Raw genomic sequence first — 25,917 nt, 5'->3', positions numbered from 1 at the left:
GCTTATTAGAAATGCAGGATAAAAAACATCCCCAAACTGCTGAATCAGAACCAGTCCATCCTAAAGGACATCAGTCCTGGGTGTTCATTGGAAGGACTGATGTTGAAGCTGAAACTCCAATACTTTGGCCATCTCATGCGAAGAGTTGACTCATTGGAAAAGACCCTAATGCTGGGAAGGATTAGGGGCATGAGGAGAACGGGACGACAGGATGAGATGGTTGGATAGCATCATCGACTCGATGGACATGGGTTTGGGTAAACTCCGGGAGTTGGTGATGGACAGGGAGGTCTGGCGTGCTGCGATTCATGGGGTCGCAAAGAGTCGGACACGACTGAGCGACTGAACTGACTGAAGAAGATCCCCAGATGGACATTTGGTGGCTCAGACATAAAGAATCTGCCTGCAATGCAGGAGACCCAGGTTCAATCCCTGGGTCAAGAAGATTGCCCTGGAGAAAAGAATGGCTACCCACTCCAATATTCTTGCTTGGAGAATTCCATGGACAGAGGAGCCTGGTGGACTACAGTCCATAGCATCACAAAGGGTGTCTACTGTGTTGAGCAGAGACTGTAAGGGGCAAGGGAAGAAGCAGGGGCTAATTCAGAGGCTAATGAAATATCAGGGAGCTTGCTTGGGGTGATAGCAGCAGAGGTGATCATAAAAGGTTAGATTCTGAGTAAATTTTGAAAGTAGAGTCAACAGGATTGTTGATGGACTAGATTAGATTTACAGGGTTAGAAAAAGAATTGAGGATGATTATAAGGCTGTTTGACTTGAGCACCTAGAAGAATGGAGTTGTCATCTACTGAGATGGGGCAGTGTATGAAAGGAGAAGGTTTAGACTGTTGGTTATATGATTGTGGAGTTCAGGGGAGAGGTGCCAACTATTGATACATATTTGGGCTTTAGTATTCAACATATAGAGGGTGTTTAAAGCCCTGAGATTGAGTTGAAGAAGAAAAGCAGTTTCAGATGTAAGACCTAAGACAGTCCCAACATTTGGAGGCTAGAAAGAGGAGAAAGAACCAATAGAAGAAATTAAGGACCAGTCACTGAGGCAGAAAGTGAGCAAAGATGCTAAATGGAAGCTAAATTAAGAGACATTTGAAAAGGGAAAGGAGAGATCAGCTGCACATTTAACCCTGGACTTAGCAACGTGGCACTTGCTGGTAACCTTGATGAACACTATTTCAGAATGGTAGGGTCAAAAGCCTGATTGGAATACAGTTGTGAGAAAGTGGGATGAAAGAAGTAATTAGAGATGGTAGGTTTAGATGAGCCTTTCTGTTTGTTTGTTTTTGTTTGTTTTTTGGCTTTAAGGAGTAGCAGAGAAATAGGGTGTAGCTAGCGGGGCAAACAGAGTCAGGAGAGGACTTAGTATTTTTTTTTTAAGATGAGCAACATTACATGTGTTTATGCTTAATGCAGGGCTTCCTAGGTGACACTGGTGGTAAAGAACCCACCTGCCTATTCAGGAGGTGTAAGAGACTTGGCTTCCATCCCTGGGCCAGGAAGATCCCCTGGAGGAGGAAATGGCAACCCACTCCAATATTCTTGCCTGGGAAATCCCATGGACAGAAGAGCCCAGCAGGGTACAGTTCATGGTGTTGCAAAGAGTTGAACACGACTGAAGTGCCTGAGCACACATGCACACATGCTGAATGGGAATAATCTGAGAGGGGAAAGTTGATGATGCAGGAGGGAAAGGGAAGGATTGTTGGAGAAGCATCCTTTATGTGATGGAGGTTGGGAGCAGGAGATGGTTTTATTAGAGCAAGGACGGTTTATCCACGGCAGTGCAAGAGAAAGCAGAGCATATGGGCCCAGATGCAGATAGTGCCTGCCAGTAAACAGAGTTTGGCGCAGTTGGAGGTTCTCTTCTGTCCGATTCTGTTTTGTTATAGGCAGAGAAAAGGTGTGAAATAATGCCTAGAAGAAAGCAGATAGGCCTGGGAACTTGTAAAAGGCTTACTAAGGGCCTACTTGAAGTCCTGAGATGAGAATAGTTGGCATGGTTGTATGTTTTTTCGAGCCACATTTATAAGTTTTGAAAAGCAGAACAAAGAAATGAATATGTGATGTGACCTCGACAGTCGTAATAGTATGCATAGAAGATAAACTGAAAAAAAAATTAGCCAGATGTTAACAGTGTTTGTTTCTTTCTCATATTCACTTTAGTGTATTTTCTAGATTACAGAAGGAGGTTTGTAAGAATGGGAGATGGTTTACAAGTACTGAGTTACATTGTGTGCCAAGTATTGTCCTGACTGCTTCACATGGATTATCTCACTTAATCTTTACCAAAAAATTCTGAAAAGCCCTACGAGATATGATCTATTATTATTCCCAGTTTACAAAAGAAGAAACTGAGACTTGGTAAGCTAAGTGGCTTAGTCTAGTAAATGTTCAAGCCGATTGTAAATGTAAGAAGTGTGACTAGACTAGATCAGTGGGTGATGCTTCGGAGAAGTAAAGCGGGGTGTGAATGGAGAGAATCAGTGAATGTAATAAAAAGTAGGTAACAGGTAATCTTTGAAAGAATAGCTGTTAGATTCATCAATCTCAAAAACTAGGTTTCAGGGAATTGAGAAAGACAGATTTTAAAGGGACATGAGAGCAAAGTCAAATGAAAGGCATCGATCGGTTTTGTATTGTTTGTTTTAAAGAAGTGGGGGCCTGAGCGTGTTGTCAGAAAGAGAGTGTTCCTGGAAAGGATGAAATCAGAGGTGAGAGAAAGGAGATAAGACTTTGGCAAGGCAGTGAGAACAGCTTAGCATTGGAACAGAAAATCTTTTCACTTGAGACTGAAGCAAAGTGGGAAGGTGTTGGCGGAATGATTTGTTGACTGAGAGGCAGGATTACTTCGGGTCTCATTCTTTTGGGTAAAGTAGAAAACAATCATCTACTAAAAGAAGAGAGGCAAAGGGTCAGAAAAAGTATAAAGGGAAGGATATGCTGTGAGTATAGTGTAAGGAGTCAGTAGGAGTTGGGGAAATAAAATAGTTTGTTAAACATTGCAAAGGACCAGGTCATAGTTGGACAGTGTAACACTATAATGTGATGAATCAGGTCAGCAAGCCAGCAGTGATAATGGAGTACAGGTTCAAACTTTATTTTCCAGGCAAGCCAACTTGGTACCTCAGAAAAGATTTTGACAGAATTCTTTCCCTCCCCACCCACAAAAAGAGCTAGATCTACAGCTTGTTTCAAAAATTAACTCCATACAAGTGTAGCAAGGCTGTGTCCATGGGGTTTCCCTGGTGGCTCAGCAGTGAAGAATCCTTCTGCCAATGCAGGATACTCGGGTTCGATCCCTGGGTGAGGAAGATCCCCTGGAGAAGGAAATGGCAACCCATTCCAGTTTTCTTGCCTGGGAAATCCCATGACAGGAACCTCGCGGGCTATAGTCCATGGGGTCACAAAAGAGTCAGACACGATTGAGCGACTAAACAGCCACAACAACAGCACTCTCTCATTACACTGGACAGCAGCAGCAGTTGCAGCTCCCGGACAGCCATATAATCACAAGGGTAAACAGCCTGTACACTTAAAGCCATCCTCTACCCAGACAGCCATTCTGCTTTTCACTTTGAGGAAGTATAGCATTCAATAAATGACAAGAAATACTCACCACTTTATTATAAAATAGGCTTTGTACTAGGTGATTTTTGCCCCCAACTGTAGGCTATTGTAAGTGTTCTGAACATGTTTAAGGTAGACTAGGCTAAGTTGTGGTATTCAGTAGGTTAGGTAGTATTAGATTTTTGACTTAACAATGTTGTCAATTTATAGCAGATTATTCCAAATGTAGCCCCGTGGTAAATCAAAGCAGGTCTATGGTAGCAGATGAACCTAAGTGTACTGCAAATGTTTGACATAACACACTAAAGGACTGGAGAACTAAGTAACTAGGAAAGCCAGCATTTTGACTGTGATCTGTATACGAAAGAGCTTTACACAATTAGCATCAGGTAGTTAGTAAATTTATCTTTTAAAGGAGTGTGGGTTAGCAGTTCTGAAACTGTTACATGTGTATGCTAGGATTAAGCAAATACATAAATGAACTTATGTTTTTAATATACACTAGAGAGGTAAAAATAGATACTGGGGTATGTCCATTTTTACCTACACACATGTATGTCCTGCATTTCGCAGGCTGGGTGGAAGGAGCTCCTAGTGGTCAAGTACGGGACAGTCTGAACAACAAAAGAAAAAGTAATAGGAATGGATTAAAACACAGAATGAACAAAACATTCATGAGCCCATTCTGACATAAGTTATGTATTGAAGGGAAAGAAATAGCTCATACAGTGGCATTCCCATTAGTAAATATAAAAGGAATGATAGAAATAGACAAATCACCATTTAATAAAAGTAATCCATCCTAAAGGAGATCAGTCCTGGGTGTTCGTTGGAAGGACTGATGTTGAAGCTGAAACTCCAATACTTTGGCTACCTCATGCGAAGAGTTGACTCATTGGAAAAGACCCTAATGCTGGGAAGGATTGAGGGCAGGAGGAGAAGGGGACGACAGGATGAGATGGTTGGATGACATCACCAACTCGATGGACATGGGTTTGGGTAAACTCTGGGAGTTGGTGATGGACAGGGAGGCCTGGCGTGCTGCGATTCATGGGGTCGCAGAGTCGGACAAGACTGAGCGACTGGACTGAACTGAATCTTTGTGGCAAGTAAGAATCATCCATTTTTGCTTAAATTAGGGGGCAGAATGTAGTGAGAAACAGGATGTTTGCATAGTTGCAAAGTATCTCCCTGTAAGATACTTATTAGTTGCAAAGGGCAAAATAGTAACTTTGCAGTGAGGACACCTGGGGAACCCTACAGACTGATCAGTTAACATTGCCAGTAATAAGGCATCATGTCCTTCCGGGTATAATGGTTGAAAGATGCAACCTCCCTTTCTCAGTGATCTAGCCAAAAGCGCATGACCTCAACCTAATCATGAGAAACTAGCAGACAAACCCAGAGTGAGGAACGTTCTACAGAATAACTGGCAAACAACACTTCAAGTGTCAAAAGACAAAGATGGGAGGAAAGTAAGGAGGTGTGATGGCTAAATGCACTGTGGTGTCCTAGGTTGACTCCTGGCCTCGGAAAAGGATAGAATTAGAACAGCTGGCAAAACTCAAGCTCTGGAGGTTAGTCATTGGCATTAAGTTAATGTTCATTTTTTGGTTTAGAATAGATCTTTATAGTAATATAAGATGTTACCATTATCTGGGTGAAGAATACAGGAACTCTATACTGTTTTTATTTTATCATTTCAGAATCTAAAAAGATTCTGAGTTTGTATTCACCGTTAAGTTGGACTAGTTGCAAAACTACTCTGACATTTAATTTCTTTTGCCTTGAAATAGACACAGTACTATTTGCTTCATCTTGCTCAGAGATGGAGTAATAAAACTCAAGTAATAAAACTCAATTGTTTTGATAAAACAGGACAAAATGTCAGTTGTTATTATAATAGGTTTACATTGAAATGAACTGTGTCCTTGAGTGATTCTACCAAGAAAATCAGTTAACTCCATTTTTTTTCTGTCTTGAACAGAATTAACCAAAAATGCCTCTCCCCTCTGTACCGATCAGTTTCTTTCACCTTTACAGCATTTCAGACTGCTTTTCGAGCTCAGGGGCCCCTGGCTGTGCTGGAGCATTTCGATACCATCTACAGCATTCTGCAGTAAGTAAAGTAGCACCTCCGGTACTTTAAAAAGAACTGGTGGCTGTTTGCCCTAACTTTGCATGTTAGTCCGGAAATTCCATGTTATAGTTCACTGATACTTGGTTCTGGGTGCTGATATTTCTGCTCATGAGCATTTACCCCAGCTCGCCACCGTATTTATTCAGTCAAGTGATTTCACATGTTTTTATAAGCATTAGACTCCTCAGGTTTGATATGGTCTGTTAGAATGGGCTCTGCAGGTTCCTGGCTCACCCCCGGCACTTTCTTTCCCTCATAGTCACTTTCGAAGTATAGACCCTGGCCTCAAGGAAGACACACTGGAATTCCTGATAAAAGGTGTTTATGGGAAAGGGGGTAGGGGATGGAAAGTGTATGTTGCTGTTTGTTTGCTGTTTCCTGCATTTTATCAGCCATGTGATGATATCAAGGCTGTGGTGAATCAGTTGGTTTGGCTAAGCCCGGGACCTCTGACCTACTAGGTCTGTAATCTTGGTGGGCGATACAGAGCAATGTGTGTTCACTGTAAGGGCAGACCAACAATATTCTTCCTACTTGTGGGCTGCCTCTCTTCAGTGGAGGCTGTTCTTCCCGTTGCCAGAGAGAACGTGGGGTAACGAGTGAGAGAGTAGGGATATGGCATGCTCAGGACATCAGGGTCAGGGGTCCAGAGGACTTAGCCTGTGCTGTGGCCACTGAGAGATGAAACACAGATCTTTGGTAATCTGATGGCTGCAAGTGCTGGGGCCTTGAAGTTGGGTGGTGTGAGGAAAGTGAGTGAAACTGACCCCAGATCCTGCCCTTTGCAGTGGTGTCCCGCCACTCCCAGGAACTCCCTGCCATCTTGGATGATGCAGCTTTGAGTGTGTCAGACAGAAGTGCCCACCTGAACGCCCTCAAGATGAACTGCTATGTTCTGATACGCCTCTTGGAGTCTTTTGAGACCATGAGCAGCCAGACAGGTCTCATGGACCTGGAGCTTGGCGGGAAGGTAATTTGGTGTTCCTGGCTCGCTTAATATGGGGTCTGGGGAGATGGGGGAGTTGATGGGAAAGATGGAAGTCAGTGATTCTGAGAATCCTTTCCCTTTCTGCCCTTGGTCCTTGTTTAAAGTTTATGAGCCGGGGCGTGGAATTAGGGAATGGAATAGATTTTTTTTCCATAGTCTGGACTGTATAGACAGCACCGTTTTGATTCAGGCATTATTTTTCACACTTTGGGTTTGACTTGATGCCTGCACATTGGCCATCTTGGAAGGCTGAAGGCAGAGGGGTGGGGTTTGGGTACCTCCCTGAAGCTCTCAGAGCTGCAGACAAGCTGCGTGAGCAGACAGATGCAATCTGTCCGAAACGCTCATACAAGGGGGATATGATTCATGTGACCCTGTGAAAAGCTTTTCGTCCTCTTCCAAGTTAAAATTAAGGCAAACCACACTGTTCAGATAAAGTCACAATCAGATGGGCCTGGCTAATGGGGCTTATGATCATGCTGCACTCTGACTGGGAGCATTGGAAACAGGTTTCAGATCCTCCTCCTTCCCCTTATTTCTTAGAATATGAATGACCAGATTTCCCCACCCCCACTTGCTACCCTTTTGTGTTGCTGAAAGAGGAGTGAAACCTGAGATTAAGCCCCTTAACCTCTTTGTGGCCTAAGTTTTGTGCCAAGGAAATGCCTGCCCCACTCTTCGACATCAGACAGTCCCAGCTTCTCTTCATCAGTCGTGTCTCCCTCCTCATCCCCAGGGATGAGTCCCTGGGTTACATTGGAACTTAGCGCCTGTGACTGTTGGGACGGGTGGTTTGGGCGAGTGCCGTGAGTACACTTGAGTAAAGGAGCTGTGGGTTGCTCCTGTGCTTTTTGGCAGTTTGACTCTGCACTTGGTGTTGGTCTGTACAGTTACTTACGTCATTGTAATGATTTCACTCCTGACTGTGACGTTTTTACCAAATGCGTGAATAAATACATAAAGATTGGTATGAAAAAAAAAAATAATAAATAAAAAAAATAAAGTTTATGAGAAGGTACTCAGAAGTATCATGGTGTATGTTTCACTGAGAAGCAGCTCTTTTATATTTTGGAAGTTGTAATCCTTCTGTCTTACCTTCTACCTTGTCTTGACACTGGATAGCTTGGGCACTCAGACTAACAGACTGTGATCCTCTTTTCTTCTTCATTTTTTCCTAAATATATCCTTTTTTAGGGTAGGAAATCCCGGGCCAAGACAGCCCATGGCTTTGACTGGGAGGAAGAGAGGCAACCAATTCTTCAGCTTTTAACACAGCTGCTCCAGTTGGACATCCGTCACTTGTGGAACCACTCAATAATCGAAGAGGAGTTTGTCAGGTGGGTGGTGACTGCGCCAGGGGTTGCTGGCCGTGAGGAATGAGGGCTCTGGTGTTAGAGATGCTTTTGAAATGCTTCATTTCATGCTGCAGTTCTGTCTGTACTACATCGACATGTGCCGGTTACGTTGAGTTGTTCAGAAGTAGACAACAAGGTTAGAAACTGCTTTATTGACTCACTTAGCAGTATTTACAGAGAATCTCCTAGATGCATGGCTGGTATCATTAAAGGCACTGAAATCCAGCATTTCTATCCTGTTAAGAGTTTATATTTTAGAGCATAAAACAATTTTTTAAATAAGCAAAATATGTAGTATGCTTTCAGGTTTATTACTGTGGAGAAAAACAGAAGGGGTGGGAAGTATGATGGGAAAGGGCTGTAATTTGTATCAGCGGCTCTAGCGAGACTTTTTGAGGTGGTGACATTTGAACAAAGCCTTCGAGGAGGTACTGAGAGCCATGAGGAGAATTGGAGGGAGAGCACAGGCAGGAAATAGGTACCAAGGAGGGAACGTGCTGAGCAGGTATAGGTAATAGCATTGAGGTTAGAGCGACAGCTGAGACAAGGTGAGGGTTGAGCTGTGAGGTCAGGGCAGGGGGAGCCAACTGCAGGTCCCCGTAGGCCATCACGGTAACTGCCTTTGCCATCAGCGTGGGTGGGGCCCCTCGGGGTTCCGAGCAGGGCAGTGAGGTGGTCTGGCTGCCTTAACAAGGTCACTCTGGCTGTTGTGTCAAAACAGACTCTGGCGGGAAAGGAGGAAAGCAGGAGACCAGTTAGGAGCCTGTGGTGGTGACTTGGGCAGGAGATGGCCGTAGCTTAGACCCAAGAGGGAGTGGAGATGGGGAGCCGTGGTTGCAGTCTGTACTTGTTCCTTAAGGAGAGCCTACAGGATGAGCTGGCAGATGCATTAGAGGTTGGAGGGAGGGTGTGGTCGAGGATGACTCACCTGAGGTTCTGGGCTGAGCATTTGAAAAAATGAAGCTGCTAATAACTGAGATAACAAAGCCTGTGGAAGTGTGTTTGAGGGGAAAGTAGAAGTTCTGCTTTGGATGTAGAAAGTTGGAGGTGCCTGTTAAGACATCCAAGTAATGTCACTTTTGGATGTGAAATGTACAAAGCAAAGTAGTAAGGGAGAGAGATCTGAGCTCGAGCACACATTTGGGAATGGAATGCATTTATATAAATGGTGTTTGTAGCTGTGAGACCGAATGAGATCAGTAAATCAGTAAGCATAGCTAGAAGAGAGCAAAGACTGTACCTCGGGGTACTCCAGCATCAGGAGAGTGAGTTGAGGAGGAACCAGCTAAGAAACAGAGGAGCCTGGGCTCCTGCTGCCTGATGAGGCATGTTTCAAGGGAAAGGGAGTGACCAGCTGTGTCAGATGCAGCTGAAAGTTCAGCCAAGATGAGGACTGAGTTGGCCATTCAACATTGAGAAGTCATCAGTGATTTTGTCTGACTTTAATCATATATTCAGCTTGTGTGCAGACATCATAACTGGTGGAAAGGAGGGAGTACCTACATGGCGGTCAGCAAAGCAGCTAGATGTCGCAGGTGATAGAGCAGAGGAAACTAGAAGATCCTGACTGCAGCAGCAGAGATAGAATGAATGAGGCAAGGGCAGTATAATTGAGTCCAGACCACTGATGTCATCATCTCAATCTTTTCTCAGCTTGGTTACTGGCTGCTGCTACCGCCTCCTGGAGAACCCCACCATTAGTCACCAGAAGAACCGCCCTACCCGAGAAGCCATAATGCACCTGCTGGGTGTAGCTTTAACACGATATAACCACATGCTGAGTGAGTCCACCCTTCCTTTTCCCCACCCCTTCGCGAGGCCCAAGATCATGGCTCATGTGCAGGACTCCACAGGTGCCACTGTGAAGATCATCCAGATGCTACAGCACTTTGAGCACGTGGCATCCATCCTGGTGGCAGCTGTGAGTCTTTGGGCAACTGATTACGGAATGAAGAGCATTGTAGGAGAGATCGTAAGGTGACCCTGCCTTCTCTACATTTCTAACTCGCATTTTCCTCAGGGAGAAGAGGAATGTTGGAGACAAATTCTCTGTGTAACACTTCATTCCTTCAGATGTTGTTCTAAGTCAGGTCCAACTCCTTGCGACCCTATGGACTGTAGCCAGCCAGGCTCCTCTGTCCATAGGATTTCCCTGGCAAGAATACTGGAGTGGGTTGCCATGTCTTCCTCCAGGGGTTCTTCCCAACCCAGGAATTGAACTCCTGCATTGGCAGGCAGATTCTGAAAGGTTGCTGCCGCAAGCTGTGTGTTACACCAGAATTCGTGACCTCTGGAGGAGAGGATTTCAATCCGGGCTCAGAGACGAGGCTTGACTGCTTGGAGCTTTTTGTGTAGCGAAGTTTTATTAAAGTATAATAGAGGTAGAGAAAGCTTCTGACATAGACATCAGAAGAGGACAGAAAGAATGCCCCATTGCTAGTTTTTAGCAAGGCGTTTTATGTCTGTCAGCAAGCTGCTAATCAGATAAGAGAGACATCTCAAGGCTGGGGGAGTTTCACCAGGCCCTTCTCCCACAATATGCATTTTTGAGATAGGATGGCACAAAATGTGTCATCCCCGGCCATAAAACAATTGACACGAATGCTGGTTTGTTGAGCCATTATCAGCCCAAGGTTTGAGAAAAGAAAAAAAAGGTTAGTCTTAGGCGGAACTATTTTGAAGAAAGGCAGATTCCAAAGCAAATATGTCATTTCATTAACATAGCTTAAGAAAAATATTTCCATAAGGAAAATTGGCTAGCTCAAGGCAGAACCAGGTGTTATTAGAAGCCTCTCTTAATTTTGTTGTAGATAAGGGGAAAAAATGTCTGCCACTTGTAGTTTACTTCCTCCTTCCGCTTGGGGACCTCTGGCCTTCCTACCTGTTACTCTCTCAATTCTTTACCATCTGACCCGCCAAGGAAGCCCCTTTCAGATGTTAGATGCCAACTTAATTCTTGCCAGGACCTAAGTGATTAGGTTATGCTGCTCAGGCTGTGTTTATTCCCCTGTGTAGAGAGATTGGACAGAAGTGTCCCCAGGAGCTGAGTCGGGACCCTATGGGTGCAAAGAGTTTTGCCACCTTCCTGACGGAACTAGCAGAGCGCATCCCGGCCATCCTGATGTCCAGCATGTGCATTCTGCTAGACCATCTGGATGGAGAGGTAGGTGGGCCCTTGGTCAGTGGGTTGTGAGTCCATTGTTGAAAGGCTGTTTCTTAACATGAAGGTAATAACTTTCACATGAAGTCAAATTGTCGGCTAGTCACTGTGGCAATTCCTTCTTGTAGAGAAGCAGATGAAGTTTATTGAATTAAAGGGCCATGTTAGTATCACACTGGTTTCATCCCAACCTGGTAGAGAGATGACAGTTCCACAGCTTAAGTCAGTGAGAGACTTGGCTGTGGTTCTGGGTCCATCCATTCTGCAGGATGAAGCTCCTTCCAGCCACCCGGCTCTCAGATGCTCCCACATCAGCTGTCTCACTTCTCTTGTCCTCAGTGTTAACCTGGCTCCTTCCCAAACTGATACTAGCTCTCTTCAGTGAATGTTAAGAACCACGATAATCTGCTCATTCACCTGATGTACTGATACCATAACTTTATATTGCAAGACCCCATTCTCTGGCTCTTGGTGTGGCAAAAACCCTGAACTATTCTCCCATCAGATTCTGCAGTGCACATGGTCAGCCCTAGGGATGATTGCTGTTTCTCTGTCAGTGAATTGTGGGAAGGGGATTGTGAGGGAAGGCAGTGTTATTAGTAAGGATCAAAGGCTTTGAGGCCTCAGAAGCAAGGTGGTAATTAATGCTTCTCAAATGTGTGTTGGTGGATGGATGTGATTTCACATTCAGCTGCCACCATGGCTACCTCCTTGCACGGTGCGGGGAGGGGTACTGCTCTGGGCTCTTGTTTGTTTTGTCCCTACATTCTCTTCTGAGCAGACAAGGCCCTTCTGGCGTTCAGCTTTTTCCAGTGACCTCAGGGTGAATGCCGAGCTTCCAGTGGAGGGGGGTGCGGGTTCTATCCCTGGTCAGGGAACTAAGGTCCCGATGCTGAGCAGCATAAGAGTTTAGGGCAAGGACAGTCAGTGTGGGGGTGCAGAGCCCCCACCAGCCTCGCTCTCACTCAGAATTACATGATGCGCAACGCTGTGCTGGCGGCCATGGCAGAGATGGTGCTGCAGGTCCTGAGTGGCGATCAGCTGGAGGCGGCATCTCGGGACACCCGGGACCAGTTCCTGGACACCTTGCAGGCCCACTGCCACGACGTCAACTCCTTTGTGCGCAGCCGCGTTTTGCAGCTCTTCACCCGAATTGTCCAGCAGAAGGTGAGTGGCCGTTGACGTGATAGACATCCACAGAACCCCTTTGTGCAGGCTGAAGGAAAAAGGAAAGTAGCTGTGTAGCTGTGTCAAAGAAGAGTCTAGAATTCAGGATTTCACTGCCAGTAGTAAAGGTCCTCCTCTATCAGGGACAAAGATTTTGGCTCCATTCAAGAACTACACTGTCTTAATATGCACAGTATTCCTGAACTGTTCACATCCTGTAGAAAAGTTTCCTCAGATGAGTGGCTCGCACATGTAGAGTGCACTTCACCATCATCTTGACATTATGGCCAGTGTGGGCTGGGATCTGATCCTCTCCTCCTGCCCTCCACAGGCTCTGCCCCTGACACGTTTCCAGGCAGTGGTGGCCTTAGCTGTGGGGCGTCTGGCAGACAAGTCAGTGCTGGTCTGTAAAAGCGCCATCCAGCTGCTCGCCAGCTTTCTTGCCAATAATCCCTTTTCCTGCAAGGTACGTAGCCTTGGCCTACCCAGAAGAGGGATTAAATGGTAACAGGTGAAATTCCACGAGTCAGTGACCCTGGTATTCATTGTTCCTTGGTAGCTTAGTGACACTGACCTTGCTGGACCACTGCAGAAGGAGACCCAGAAATTACAAGAGATGAGGGCCCAGAGGCGAGCCACAGTGCCTTGTGAGTAGGGGCTGTGGGGGAGCTTTCAACCCTGACACCCTTCTCCCCACAGCGGAGAGCTCAAGGCAAGAGTCTAAGTGAAACGTTCTCATTCAGCCGCAGAGCTAGACCCCGCCGAGGAGTGGGAGGCCATGCTGCCAGAGTTGAAAGCTACCCTGCAGCAGCTGCTGACGCTTCCCCAGAAAGGAGAGGGGATGTCCAAGGGCGTTGCCAAGACAGAGACCCCCGAGGAGGTGGAAGCACGCATCCGTTGGTTGCTAGCCAAAGCCAGTTACAAGTATGGGAAAGAATGCAGTATTCTCTTGTGACCCATTAGCTTTTGAATTTGCCTTTGGGGAACTATATATATATATATATATATATATATATATATGTTTTTAATTGAAATTTAGTTGATTGGCAATGTTGTGCTAATTTCTGCTGTACAGCAGAGTAACTGTTATACACATGTATACATTCTTTAATGATACATTTTTTTTAAATGAAATCTCTCTTCCAAGCCTGCTTTCTAGCCACATAGTTCCCTTCCCATGGGGCAGCAACAGTCGTGGTTAAGCGCCTCCTTCTAGAGATAATGTTTAGTCACACGGTCAAACTTACCTTCATTTCCCCCCCCCCCAGCTCCTTTTTACACAAGTGACAGAGTTCTCCACCAGAAGGTCTAGGTTCTTGGTGAACTCATGAGCTAGGCTCTCTGACACAGGCTGCCGTGACACTCTCAAGGGGGCAGATTGGTGACAGGCCGTGTTCTGTCAGGCAGGCCATCATCCTCACTCAAGAAGCCATAGGCCACTTCCAGGAGTCTGAACCCTTCTGTCATGTGGACCTGGAGGAGTCGGAGGAGACCAGGTTCCTCAGTCTCTTAGGAACCATCTTCAAAGGTAAATTCCTTTTCCTTCTTCAGTCAGCAAACAAGACACTTCAGCTAGTATTTATGGCCCATTGACTTTATCTCAGACACTGACCTGACTCACAGTTTGGCACTGAAGGAGGCCAGAGTGGGGTCTGCAGTGTGTCTTCTTGGGAATGGAAGCAACCTACAGGCCTGAGGTCACAGTCACAGGGAGTGGAAGGGTATTTCAAACCAGAGACAACTCAAGGAATCTTTTCTGAGAAATGAACCAAGATATTTTAGACTAAATTCTAAATTTATACTTTCCTATTGGGAGTTCCCTGGAAATCCAGTGGTCGGGACTCCACATTTCCATTGCAGGGGGCATGGGTTTGATCCCTGGTCAGGGAGCTAAGATCCTGCAAGCTGCACGGCATGACAAAACTTTCCTATGGTAGAAACACATACTCATGGATGGTTACAACTTTTGGGTTTCCCCATATACCCTTGAACAAAAACTATCTTGTTCAAAAACTTGTTATTCTCTAACTCTAGGCCCAGCAGCTCCCACCCAGGAGAACCCCCAGGCGGCTGTAGGGAACTTGGGCCCAGGAGAGACTGGCTGTAAGGACAAGCCCAGTGGGTCAGAGCCAGAGGAATGCAACGATGAGCTGGTGAAGCAGGAGTTGCTGGTGCAGTACCTGCAGGATGCTCACAGCTTCTCCCTGCAGATCACCAAGGCCATTGGCATCATCAGCAAGATGATGTACGAACACACAACTACAGGTGCGCCGGCGTCCCCACCACACAGCCCAGGGCTTGCAGTTGGAAGGACCCGTCTTATCCATATTTGATTGATGTCTGTGTGCTCCTTTGAAGGGCCCAGATTCTCTACTTCTATTTGGCTAGTGTAGCCCTGTAGAGTGTGCATATAGTATTTCACGGGGCTTTGGAGGGAGGTGGGGTCCTCAGGAGAAATGGGGCGGGTGTCCCCTCACGTGTTGATACATTAAGAGAGGTTCTGTCTTTAAGTGTTGGGGTGTTTCGCCAATAGGTTTCGCTGATAGGTGACATTTGTGTCTGTCCTCTCAGTTGTGCAGGAGGTGATTGAATTCTTTGTGATGGTATTCCAATTTGGGGTACCCCAGGCCCTGTTTGGGGTGCGCCGCATGCTGCCTCTCATTTGGTCGAAGGAGCCTGGCGTCCGGGATGCTGTGCTGAACGCTTACCGCCAACTTTATCTCAAACCCAAGGGGGACTCCGCCAGGTACACGGGCTGCATTGGCTTTTGCTAACTTCCCTGAAGTCAGCCTCTCCCAGGACCTATCTAGTTTCCTGAGGGGAGGCGGGGGAGTGGGCTCCTCCTAGGGGACTTCTAGACCCAGAGGCAGTAGGTCTGTCATGGACTGGAGGAGGGAACTCCCAGTGAAACCCAGCCTAAGCAGTTATTTGGTTTGTTTTTGTTTCTTTTTATTGAAATATAGTATAATACAACATTATGTAAGTTACAAGTGTACATTGTAGTGATTCACAATCTTTAAAGGTTATATTGTTTTTAGTTATAAAATATTCTCCATGTTGCACAGTGTATCCTTGTAGCTTATTTTATACAGGATAGTTTGTCCTGTTAGTCCCCTTCCTGTCTATTGCCGCTCCCCCACCCCCTCCCCACTGGTGACTGACTGCTAGTTTGTTCTCTTTGTCCGTGTATCTGAAACAGTTGTTTATTGTTTGACGTTGGTGGGATTGCCTAAGAACCTATTTGCCAGGTTTAGCTTCTCTGTCTTTTAATGATCCCTGATCTCTGCTGTTCCCACAGAGCCAAGGCCCAGACTTTGATTCACAATCTCTCTCTGCTGCTGGTGGACGCCTCAGTTGGGACCATTCAGTGTCTTGAGGAAATCGTAAGTATGCTTACTTCCACTTACTCATTCAGCAAGTATTAGTGATTATGGTGGGCTCAGCAACTTACTCAGCCCCTCAAAGAAATATAAGATGATTTGCTTTCAACTCTAGTTGGCAGCCAAAAAACATAAAACATTTTAGAGCAATGCCACAGATAGTTAAGCAGTACAGATAACAGCTATTGTAGCAACAGTAATGTAACACATTGTGCCATGCACTAATTTAATCACTTTACTCCTATTAACATGTTTCATCCTCACAATGGCTCTAAGGAGGCAGTATTATTACCTACATTTTCCAGTAAGAAACTTGAGGTACAGAGAGCTTAAAGAACTTGGCTAACTTCAGCCAGTTAGTGACAAAGTTTAAGATTCAATCTCAGGCTTCAGAGTTCCAGAAAACATACTCCTGCCTCGTACTTTATGTTGACGAGTAGAGAAGAGAGCAGTGTCAGGTCAAAGAGTCGAGGGCAGAGCTTCCTGAAGGTGGCAGGACTTGATTTGGATCTTGATGCGTCAGATTTAGAGAATTCAAGAAAGGAGGGGAAACATTTCAGACAGAGCCAAGCAAGAGCACTGCCTCTGTTGTAGAAGGAAGACTGTTGCGTTCTGGCTCAAGATTGTTACCTGGAAAAGATAGTGAAGCTGGAAACAGGTTGGAGCTGAACTGGGAAGATCCGTGGGATCTAGGACTTAAACCTTATCAGCATTTCAGTGCGGCAGAGCTGCTTTGAAGGGTTTGGGTGGTGGGGCCCAAGGCAGAGATGGTGCTGACCACAAGCCTCCACTGGGAGGAGCAGCACCACCAGCCACGTTTTCTCCTCACTGCGGAAAAGAAAAGCCTGCTGGAGGCGCCTGGCCCGAGATCTCACAGGGCAGCATCTGGCCAGGAGCCCATACAGCAGGCCACGGAGAGCTATTTCTATCAGTACATGGTGAGCAGGGCTATGGCCTGATGAAGCAGACATCTGGGAGAGCGCAGCACACAGGCTGGTGGGAGCCAAAGCCGGGAATGTTCCTGGAGGCTGCTGCGGGTGTGCAGTGACAGGGGTCTAGACTTCGGGGGTGGGAGGAACATCTATAGAGTGGCACTTCATGGAAGACAAATTTTAAAAGGGAGAGAAGGTGGGATGAGCGACCTACGCATAAAAAATCAGGTGACAGAGGTTTGAGGCATATGAGACTGTTGGTGATGTTGTCATTGGCAAAAGGAAAGGCAAAGATGATGGTGTCCATTTGGGACATGTTGAGTTGGTGGTAGCGAGAAAACCTACTAGAAATCTCCACAAAGTGTTGTCCAGACTATAAATGTGCACGAACTCAACAAGGTCAGTTTGAACACGTCATCTAAAGAAACGTTTTGAAGGCAGGAGAGTGGAAAGTAGCAGAGGTGGAGATATCTCCCGGACCCCAGCTTTATATCTTCAGCTGCCTCCTTCCTCTCCACCTCCGGTTCTCAGTGTTCTCTTCAGAGGAGGCAGACCGGGTGTCAGGGGAATTGTTACTTTGGGGCCTGAGCCCTTTTTCTTTTCTCTCCAGATCTGTGAGTTTGTGCAGAAGGATGAATTGAGCCCAGCAGTGACCCAGGTGCTGTGGGAGCGGGCAACTGAGAAGGTGCCCTGCTCCCCTCTGGAGCGCTGCTCCTCCGTCATGCTTCTTGGGATGATGGCACGGTGAGGCTCAGATCAGACAGGCCGAGGGGTGAGCGAGGAGAGGAAGGTTCCCTGAGGACCGTTATTACTGCTCCAGTGAGAGCACTCAGGCCTGGCCGAGCTCTGCGCGTGCGTCGCCACCCAAATGGAGAGCAAGTGACAGTGCGGTTCCAGCCCGCGCAGCAGAGTGGGGTCAGCGGCGCGCAAGGGATGCTGAGGGCCGGCCCCACACGCAGCACTCCAGGCTCACGAAGCCCTGAGGAGGGTGCTGGCTCCTACCCTCCTTGGTGGTGTTCCCCACCCAGAGGTGTCCGTGAGCAGCTTTAACTCTACGGCTTCTTCTCCTAGAGGAAAGCCAGAGATTGTGGGAAGCAACTTGGACACCCTGGTGAATATAGGGCTGGACGAGAAGATCCCACCAGACTACAGGTTGGCCCAGCAGGTGTGCCACGCCATCGCCAACGTCTCAGACAGGAGGAAGGTACGTGGGGTGGTAACGTCCAAACTAGGGACAGTGGGTGTCCTGTCCACCCTTGACACTCACCCGTGTTGTCTTCCCGGCCCTCAACAGCCTTCTATGGGTGAACGTCACCCTCCCTTCCGGCTGCCCCAGGAGCACCGCCTGTTTGAGCGACTGCGGGAGATGGTCACGAAAGGTGAGCTGCCGCGCAGGGCATGGGGCAGAAGTGGCTTCTCTGCCTGCGGTGGCAGCTTCCCCTTCTTCCTGCGCAGGCAGCGTCCACCCAGACCCGCTCTGGATCCCGTTCAAGGAGGCAGCTGTGGCCCTCATCTACCAGCTGGCCGAGGGCCCTGAGGTGATCTGTGCCCGGATGTTGCAGGACTGTGCAAAGCAGGCCCTGGAGAAGTTGGAGAAGAGTGACCACCAGGAGGCCCCGAGTAAGTGGGCAGGAGGGGTGGTGGGCCACCCTGACCCCCTCAGCCCTCCCTGTCCGTATCTGTCACTCAGGCTGCACAGTCACTGCTAACATGCTCTCTACCCTCCTCTCTTGCTTCTTCTTTTCTTTTTTTAAATAATTTTATCTCTTTTTGGCTGTGCCCAGTCTTAACTGCGCAGGCTTTTCCCTAGTTGCGGTGAGTAGGGACGACTCTGTAGTTGTAGTGCATGGGCTTCTCCTGGTAGTGGCTTCTCTTACTGTAGAGTGTGGGCTCTAGGGCCCAAGGGCTTCAGTGGCTATGGCTCCCAGGCTCTAGAGCACAGGCTCAGTAGCTGTGGTACCTGGGCCCAGTGGCTCCAAGGCATGTGGGATCTTCCTGGACCAGGGATGGAAACCCGCGTCTGCTGCATTGGCAGGCGGATTGTTTACCGTTCTCCACCAGGGAAGCCCTCCTCCTTCCCTGGGTGTAAAGCACGTGAGCCAGGGGACCATCAGTGAAAACAGTGCAGGGGCCCGTGAGACTTGATGGCCTTTCTTTCCCTGCTTTCCTGCCCCCGTCCTGCAGAGGAGACCCCCATGCTCCCCACCTTCCTGTTGATGAACCTGCTGTCCCTGGCCGGGGACGTGGCTCTGCAGCAGCTGGTGCACCTGGAGCAGGCCGTGAGCGGAGAGCTCTGTCGGCGCCGAGTCCTGCGGGAGGAGCAGGAGCACAAGAAGAAGGAGCCCAAGGAGAAGGTGAGCAGCGCGCCTGCGCTTTTGGGTTCCTGCCCCAAGTGTTGCCCAGACTCGCTTCTGGCCCTCAGGTCCTTCACTTCACGTTTCCTTCTGGGGAGCTCTGCTTCTCTCCTGTTCCTTGAGCTCACGGAGGCTCTGCCTCCTCGCTCCTGATACCCTGGAATCGATTAGTGAGAATCTAGATGGATTACCCACGAAGCATTTAGGTAAATCCAGAGCATCGAGGTAGGGACCTCAGCATAAAATCAAGGCTGTGGCCAAGGCAGTGTTTGCTAGAACCTGCACACTCCCACTGCCTTGCTGGCAGCCTTCGATACTGGGTCTGGCCCCTGATGGGACTTTTGTGTTCTCTCCACTGGAGGCAGTGATGTCTGGCAGACAAATGAGATACAGCCCTGCAGCAGTGGGGTAAAGTCTGACCGTCTCTGTGACCTTGAGCCATTGTCTGGCAGGTTCCATCGGTTTATTTTGTCCAGGAAGTTATATGCTGCTATGAGGATGAATCAGAAGAGATGTGGGATGCTTTGGCCACTTTCAACACAAATGGAGGGGACCTAGTACTTTTCCTATTTAATTCACGAGTCCTTCCTCTTCAGATACACGTGACAAGCCTGTGAACAGCTTTGCAGAATTTGCCCTTCCCCAGATCCATTCATGCGAAATGAAGGGTAGGCTGGAATCAAAACTGTCTGCTCACCCATGATCCCTGGCTGCTTTCCCATCAGAATTCAAACTCTGAGTCCACCTTGGAGGAGGAGATGGGGCTGGGTGGGGCCACAGCTGATGACACCGAGGCAGAACTCATCCGCGGCATCTGTGAGCTGGAGCTGCTGGAAGGTGAGAAGGGCTGCTGGGTGAGCCTTTCCGCAGCCGGGTAGCCCATCCCACACCTTGACTTGGTCCTTCACCAGGCAAACAGACACTGGCTGCCTTTGTTCCACTTCTGCTTAAAGTCTGCAACAACCCTGGTCTCTATAGCAACCCGGAGCTCTCCACAGCCGCTTCACTCGCCCTGGGCAAGTTCTGCATGATCAGGTGGGCCCCAGGGTGGAGCTTGCCTTCCCGAGCAGGGTGGGGGCTGGTGCGGTTTCCCTGACGATCCTCTCTTTGCCTCTAGTGCCACTTTCTGTGACTCCCAGCTTCGTCTTCTGTTCACCATGTTAGAAAAGTCCTCGCTCCCCATCGTTCGCTCTAACCTCATGATTGCTACTGGGGATCTGGCCATCCGCTTCCCCAACCTGGTGGACCCCTGGACACCCCATCTGTATGCTCGGTGAGTGACCCCTCCCAGCACCATCACGGTCGCCACCAGCCCTGGAGGCCATAGGAAGTCAGTGTGGGAATCCCCAGAACTGTGTCCCCCTGGTCTTTAGGGCTCCCTCCCACATCTGGGCACCCCCTGGCTGGGTGTGACCCAAAGGGATTGATGCCTCTCATCTAAAGCCTTGGCACCAGGCTTGGCCTCCTTCCCCAAACTCAGCTCTAGACAGCTTCTACCTGCTATACGGTACTGTCAGGAGAGGCCACGGCTTCCTACTGAGGGCCTCCCTGCCACCATCGGGTATGCACACGTCCTAATGCCGTGAGATTTCATCCCTAGCCTCCGGGACCCCTCTCAGCACGTGCGGAAAACAGCCGCGTTGGTGATGACCCACCTGATCCTGAAGGACATGGTGAAGGTGAAGGGGCAGGTGAGTGAGATGGCTGTGCTGCTCATCGACCCTGCCCCTCAGATCGCTGCCCTGGCCAAGAACTTCTTCAACGAGCTCTCCAACAAGGTGAGAGGTGGGGTGGCTTACGGCTTGCTGCCAAGGGACCGGGCAGTCATGTGCCGGTCTCTGTGACGTGACTCTCTCTCTTACAGGCGAATGCCATCTATAACCTCCTTCCAGATATCATCAGCCGCCTGTCAGCCCCTGAGGGAGGAGTGGAGGAAGAGTCTTTCCACACCATCATGAAGTAGAGTCCCTGGGCCTTGGGGCATCGGTTCCATTGTAGAGCAGGCTTAGGAGTCACACAGACCTGTTTGTGATGTCCCGTCTGATGCTCTGAGCTGTGTGGACTTCAGCACCAACCCGCCTCTGCACTATATTCCTCCTGTGTAAAATAAGGCCCCCAAATACTTGTTCCTTAGTTCTTGAGAAGATTCAGTAAGATAAAAGTCCTAACACCACGGTGATAAGCACGTAAATAGGACTCACTGGATGACAGCTGCTTTTGTTCTAAGTTTCCAGTCACACTGTAAATTCCTCAGGAGGGTGGGGTGGACCCTTCCCTGAGGTGAGGGAGCGGGCAGGAGGGATAGGCCAGGGCACAGGCCAGGGCAGAGGAGAGTCTGCTGCTGAGTTAGGAGGGCGACAGAAGGCGGGTGCTGGGGAGGGCCTGGGCGGGTGTCAGTGGTGGGCTCGGGGCCACCCCCAAGGTGGTCCATCCATTTCCCCTCCACAGGCAGTTGCTCTCCTACATCACGAAGGACAAGCAGACCGAGAGCCTGGTGGAGAAGCTGTGTCAGCGCTTCCGCACGGCCCAGTATGCTGCCTTCCTGGAGGGTTCTCGGGGCCTCTGTGGGGCTGGGGGAGACCCTTCCCTCGGGGGTCCCGCTGAGCCTCACCACACCTTCCCTGCCCGCAGGACTGAGCGGCAGTACCGGGACCTGGCCTACTGCGTGTCTCAGCTGCCCCTCACGGAGCGGGGTCTCCGCAAGATGCTCGACAATTTCGACTGCTTTGGCGATAAACTGTCAGATGAGTCCATCTTCAGCGCCTTTTTGTCCATCGTGGGCAAGTTGCGGCGTGGGGCCAAGCCTGAGGGCAAGGTGCGCGGTGCCTGCTGCATTCAGGCCGCAGCTCACACAGGTGTTCTGAGGCTCAGGGTTTCTGACTTAACCCCTAGCTGATTGCAACCAAACAACTGGGTGACCTGAGACCAGATCTTTCTGTCTCCATTTCTATTGTTTCTTTTTTTCTTTTCTTCAGGAGATGTTCTTAACGGCCATTTTAGGTTCAAAGCAAAATTAAAGTATAGGATTCCCTGTGTACCCCCAGTTACCCACATCCCCCGCCACAGGCTGTGCGGGACATCTGTGAACCTGCCTTGACACATCCCCGTTGCCCAGAGAGCGTGATTTCCAGGAGGGTTCACTCCTGGTGATGTGTGCTGATGAATGTGTGCTGATGACTGTGCCCACCACCGTGTGCGCTTCACACTCGACGCCCCACCCTGAGCGTCCCCTGCTCGCCTGTTCACCCCGGCCCAGCCCTGCCACCTTTTACTGTCAGGGCAGCTTCGCCTTTCGCAGGATGTCACGTGGTTGGAACCAGAGTGTGCTCTTCTCATTCGGGTTCTTCATTTAGTTCCGCGTTCAGGATTCCTTCATGTCTGTTCGTGGACTGGTTTCTTTTTATTCATAGAAATAACAATTTCCAGGCCTGCTTCTAATCTGATTTTCCCTCCAGGCTGTAATAGATGAATTTGAGCAGAAACTTCGGGCCTGTCACACCAGAGGTTTGGATTCAGTAGAGGAACGTGAGGTTGGCCAAGGCAGTAGCCAAAGAGCCCCGTCAGCCAGAAAACAGCCAGCTGGTACACGGGGCTGTCCTTTGGGAGAGTCTGGGCGGGGCCCTCCTCTCGGGTGGAGGTTCCGTTTTTTCTTCTGGACTCACACCTCTGCCTCTTGTAGCCGCTCGACACCGGCATGTGGCTTCTGCAGCATCAGACAACTTTGTCACACCGAAGCCCCGCCGTACTACCCGCCAGCATCCAAACACCCAGCAGCGAGCTTCGAGAAAGAAACTCAGGATTGTCTTCTCGAGCGATGAATCCAGCGACGAAGGTGCAGTGCTCCCTTCCAGACCCAGCCCAGGAGTGGGGGTGCTGGCGGGGCAGTGGGGGGGGGTCCTGCTGTGTAGGCCCCACCCCCAGGTCATCTTCCTGTGCAGTGTAGTCTAGGACTGTCCCATTTGTTCTCTGAGACCTATTTTTCACCATCTTTGTGACTCAGCTTTTTCTTATTCCCCCAATTCTTTGTACAGAACTGTCAGCAGAGATGACAGAAGATGAGACACCCAAGAAAACCACCCCCATCTGCCGGGCATCTGCTCACAGGCAGAGGTCCTAGGGGCAGCCTTGCCTGTCCCAACCCCTCTGTGCAGGTGTCTTATAGTGACCGTGAATTCATTCCCCTTGTAAAATACTTGTTTGCCTGTCTCCTTGGTTTTTTAATGCATAAGTGGTCATTGTAATGTAAGGCTTTGCTCTTAAACTAGCCCAACTGAACTGAGTTGAGCTGCTTTCCTTGGAATATATATACATGTTTGTCCGTTTCCTTGTTTTCTAATGAATAAATATTTTTATATAGTTTTAGAGGTTTTTCCTAAGCTTGTCTTTAATTCGTCTTTCTCGCTAGCCCGGAGGCAGGCAACAGCAGAGGGTTATTGATCCAGAGGGAGACGCTGAGCCCAGGGGTCTGATGTGTGTCCAGTCCCTCAGTGCCTCATCGCTCCCTCCCAGCCTCCCCCCCGCACATGTGGCAGGACGCTCCGCTGCGTAGAATTAGGCAGCCTAGACTCCAGAGCCACACTTCTCAATCTGGGGGCGATTTTACCCTCTGGGAGACATTTGGCAACCTCTAGAGACTACTTCTTTGTCACAACCTAGCGGGGAGGGGTGCTACCAGCAGCCAGTGGGTAGAGAGAGGCCACGGATGTTGCTAAATATCTGACAATGCACAGCACAGGTCCCACCACAAGAAAAGGATGCGTCAGCCAGTGAAGCTGGGGTTGAGAAACCCTCCTCTGACCAACAGCTCGCTTTGTCCTGCCCCCACCCCCACTCATGCCCCTCACCCATCTCTAAAGACAGGTGACTGAGCTGGCCGGGCTGATGGGAGACCAGGTCATGACTTCCCTCCAGCTCTAGACAGTGTCTCTAGAGACGGTCCCCCAGGGGTTCCTCACAATGTTACAGGGTCTGCAGGAAGTCAGCCCCTAGATGCAGGCCCTATATACCCCCTCCTACTCCCCAGGTCCTCTCTGCTGAGTCACCTGAACCGCAGGCAGTGTGGCTGCTGCCATGACTACACTGGTGTCTCTGCTGTCATGACAACAGCAGACTGCGTCAGTCCATGGTCCCTGGGCACTGAACTCCCTCTTTTCAGCAAAGGACAGTAATGAGAAATGACAGGCATGCGGCAAAGGGGAACATGCTGCAGGAGGTGGGGGGGTCCTCCTAAGGCCCTCTTCAGGCAAAGCACTGTGTCCTTGGGGGCGCCTGGGGAGGAAGCCCCATCCACTTTCCAGCAGACTCCTCAGTGTGATGCCTCCCCTCACCATTAGGTGCCCACAGGCCCTGCTCTTGCTGCTCTTGCAAAGCCCGGGGCATGGACCATGCAGATGGCCGCCCGCCACAGCAAACATTGGAGGAGGACAGTCCCAGAAAAGGAAGGGACTGCTGGAGTCGGGGTGCAGGACCGCGTGCTCTCTGCCTTTTAAGCAAAGGTTATCACCAGCCAGGCTAAACTTAGCCACAGGCTTTTCAGCTGGAGAAGGGGGCTGGTCTCATGTTACGCTGGGCCAGCAAAGAGGCCCCAATTCTGTCCCCCAGCACCTGCTGATGGGCAATGTCCATTCTACCCCATCCCACACCCCTCCCCTACAAACCCTCAACCCTTGAGTCCTCAGATCCAGCCTTTTCAATATCCTCAGTTCACAGACCCGGCACAGTCTCTGGCTTCCGACTGGGCTTGGAGAGGAATGGATTCCTTCCTCCACATCACCTGTGGAGAGGAGCCAGGGGCCTGGTCTCACCAAGTGCCCAAGACTCCTGATTTTTTTTCCCTATTCTCACCCTGCCCCCAACATCTCCTGGACATAGCCACGGGAAGGGGAGGCCCTGACTCCAGGGCTGGCCTGCACGTCCCAGGATGGGGAGGGACTTCCGCCCTCACGTCCAGCTCTCAGCCCGGGGGCTGGACCAAGCTGGACAGGGTGAAAGGGGCATTGTCTCCCAGCTCAGGCGGCACAGCCCTCAGGTTTCCCAGGAGCGCCTTTGTGGGAGCCCCCTGGCCTCTACACGCCCAGCCCCCAACAGAGATGCTATCCCGCCCCTGGGGCCCCCGCCCGAGCCTGGGGGAGAGCAGCTGGTGCACCCAGGGCCTGGTTTCTCAGGTCTCCCCGCTGTCCGCACTGCAGGACATTGTGACCTTCAATGCTGAAACCTCCCTCCACCGCTCACGCGTCCTCCGGAACCTCCTTCCGCTCCAGGGCCCCACATCCCATTGCCCACACCGGCCCCCGGCCCAGAGAGGCCCGAAGCCAAGTGATGGGGGGTGGGGGAAAGTGGGGAAGCGGGGAAGTAGCCGGCTGGAGGCCCCTCCCGTGCTTTTCCTTTGCAGTGCGGGTGTCACTACCGAAGAGCCTCGAGAAGTTCCTCAGCAGTCCTGCTTCTCAGCCTTTGAAAGCTGGGGAGCGGGGGCGGGAAGTGGGGAGCCTGCAGCCGCGAGCTGTTCCTGCCTCCGGCTCCAATTCCCCATCCAGCCGACTCCCCAGGTCTTCCCGTTATTTCTTTGCGGCAGCTTCAACGTCCCTGGCTCCCGAGTGTCCTCATTTCTCACCTGGGCTTCCGGCCCCGAGTTTACTAGTCTTCCGCAGTGCTCCCCCCTCCCCACCAGTCACCATCATCGGTCCCCCTCCTCCTTCGGGCCAGTCTCAGTCTCCTCCCCTACGCCATCCTCAGCCCACACGCGCGGTGCGTGCACATTTCAAGAACCTGGCGGACCCGAAAAAAAAAAAGTGGGGGGCCGACTACTCGCGAGTTTACGGGCGCACGTAGCTCAGGCCTCCGCACCCCGGGGGCTGGG

The 25,917-nt window shown here is 49.8% G+C and overlaps 1 protein-coding gene, 1 long non-coding RNA gene and 1 other non-coding gene across 24 annotated transcripts in view; 2 read left to right on the top strand and 1 right to left on the bottom strand.

Annotated features, from left to right (window-relative positions):
• Nucleotides 1–23,423, top strand: part of NCAPD2 (non-SMC condensin I complex subunit D2) — a 26,493-nt gene extending 3,070 nt beyond the window's left edge. For 5 of the 22 annotated variants that reach the window (XM_081588191.1, XM_081588190.1, XM_081588189.1 and 2 more), the window contains 30 exons: nucleotides 5,629–5,704; nucleotides 5,985–6,043; nucleotides 6,514–6,695; nucleotides 7,908–8,050; nucleotides 9,722–9,849; nucleotides 9,922–10,045; nucleotides 11,084–11,231; nucleotides 12,198–12,395; nucleotides 12,727–12,861; nucleotides 12,955–13,042; nucleotides 13,139–13,319; nucleotides 13,799–13,923; nucleotides 14,430–14,660; nucleotides 14,967–15,141; nucleotides 15,694–15,778; nucleotides 17,318–17,451; nucleotides 17,779–17,911; nucleotides 18,002–18,086; nucleotides 18,163–18,327; nucleotides 18,892–19,061; nucleotides 19,787–19,898; nucleotides 19,973–20,096; nucleotides 20,179–20,334; nucleotides 20,662–20,839; nucleotides 20,926–21,020; nucleotides 21,510–21,590; nucleotides 21,693–21,876; nucleotides 22,517–22,643; nucleotides 22,741–22,893; nucleotides 23,093–23,423. In XM_081588191.1, coding sequence (XP_081444317.1) covers nucleotides 5,629–5,704; nucleotides 5,985–6,043; nucleotides 6,514–6,695; nucleotides 7,908–8,050; nucleotides 9,722–9,849; nucleotides 9,922–10,045; nucleotides 11,084–11,231; nucleotides 12,198–12,395; nucleotides 12,727–12,861; nucleotides 12,955–13,042; nucleotides 13,139–13,319; nucleotides 13,799–13,923; nucleotides 14,430–14,660; nucleotides 14,967–15,141; nucleotides 15,694–15,778; nucleotides 17,318–17,451; nucleotides 17,779–17,911; nucleotides 18,002–18,086; nucleotides 18,163–18,327; nucleotides 18,892–19,061; nucleotides 19,787–19,898; nucleotides 19,973–20,096; nucleotides 20,179–20,334; nucleotides 20,662–20,839; nucleotides 20,926–21,020; nucleotides 21,510–21,590; nucleotides 21,693–21,876; nucleotides 22,517–22,643; nucleotides 22,741–22,893; nucleotides 23,093–23,178 — 4,061 coding nt within the window. In that variant the 3' untranslated portion in view covers nucleotides 23,179–23,423. Of the gene's footprint in view, nucleotides 1–4,930; nucleotides 5,163–5,628; nucleotides 5,705–5,984; nucleotides 6,044–6,513; nucleotides 6,696–7,907; nucleotides 8,051–9,721; nucleotides 9,850–9,921; nucleotides 10,046–11,083; nucleotides 11,232–12,197; nucleotides 12,396–12,726; nucleotides 12,862–12,954; nucleotides 13,043–13,138; nucleotides 13,320–13,798; nucleotides 13,924–14,429; nucleotides 14,661–14,966; nucleotides 15,142–15,693; nucleotides 15,779–17,317; nucleotides 17,452–17,778; nucleotides 17,912–18,001; nucleotides 18,087–18,141; nucleotides 18,328–18,891; nucleotides 19,062–19,786; nucleotides 19,899–19,972; nucleotides 20,097–20,178; nucleotides 20,335–20,661; nucleotides 20,840–20,925; nucleotides 21,021–21,509; nucleotides 21,591–21,692; nucleotides 21,877–22,516; nucleotides 22,644–22,740; nucleotides 22,894–23,092 lie in introns of all 22 variants that reach the window. The other 17 variants (XM_081588205.1, XM_081588201.1, XM_081588202.1 and 14 more) reach the window with 6 other exon arrangements.
• LOC145504140 (small nucleolar RNA U85) lies at nucleotides 6,117–6,438 on the top strand. Its single transcript, XR_014052122.1, has one exon. It is a non-coding gene; the product is annotated as a small nucleolar RNA U85 (small nucleolar RNA).
• On the bottom strand, nucleotides 22,015–25,917 carry LOC145544851 (uncharacterized). Its single transcript, XR_014081672.1, has 2 exons — nucleotides 25,468–25,917; nucleotides 22,015–24,834 (listed from the first exon to the last, which is right to left on the bottom strand). It is a non-coding gene; the product is annotated as an uncharacterized LOC145544851 (long non-coding RNA).

This window comes from Giraffa tippelskirchi, chromosome 4 (assembly GCF_054371585.1).
Source record: "Giraffa tippelskirchi isolate mGirTip1 chromosome 4, T2T-mGirTip1v1.2.pri, whole genome shotgun sequence".
Classification (NCBI taxonomy): domain Eukaryota; kingdom Metazoa; phylum Chordata; class Mammalia; order Artiodactyla; family Giraffidae; genus Giraffa; species Giraffa tippelskirchi.
The sequence above is the reverse complement of the archived record's forward strand: the minus strand, read 5'-3'. Positions and strand labels throughout refer to the sequence as shown.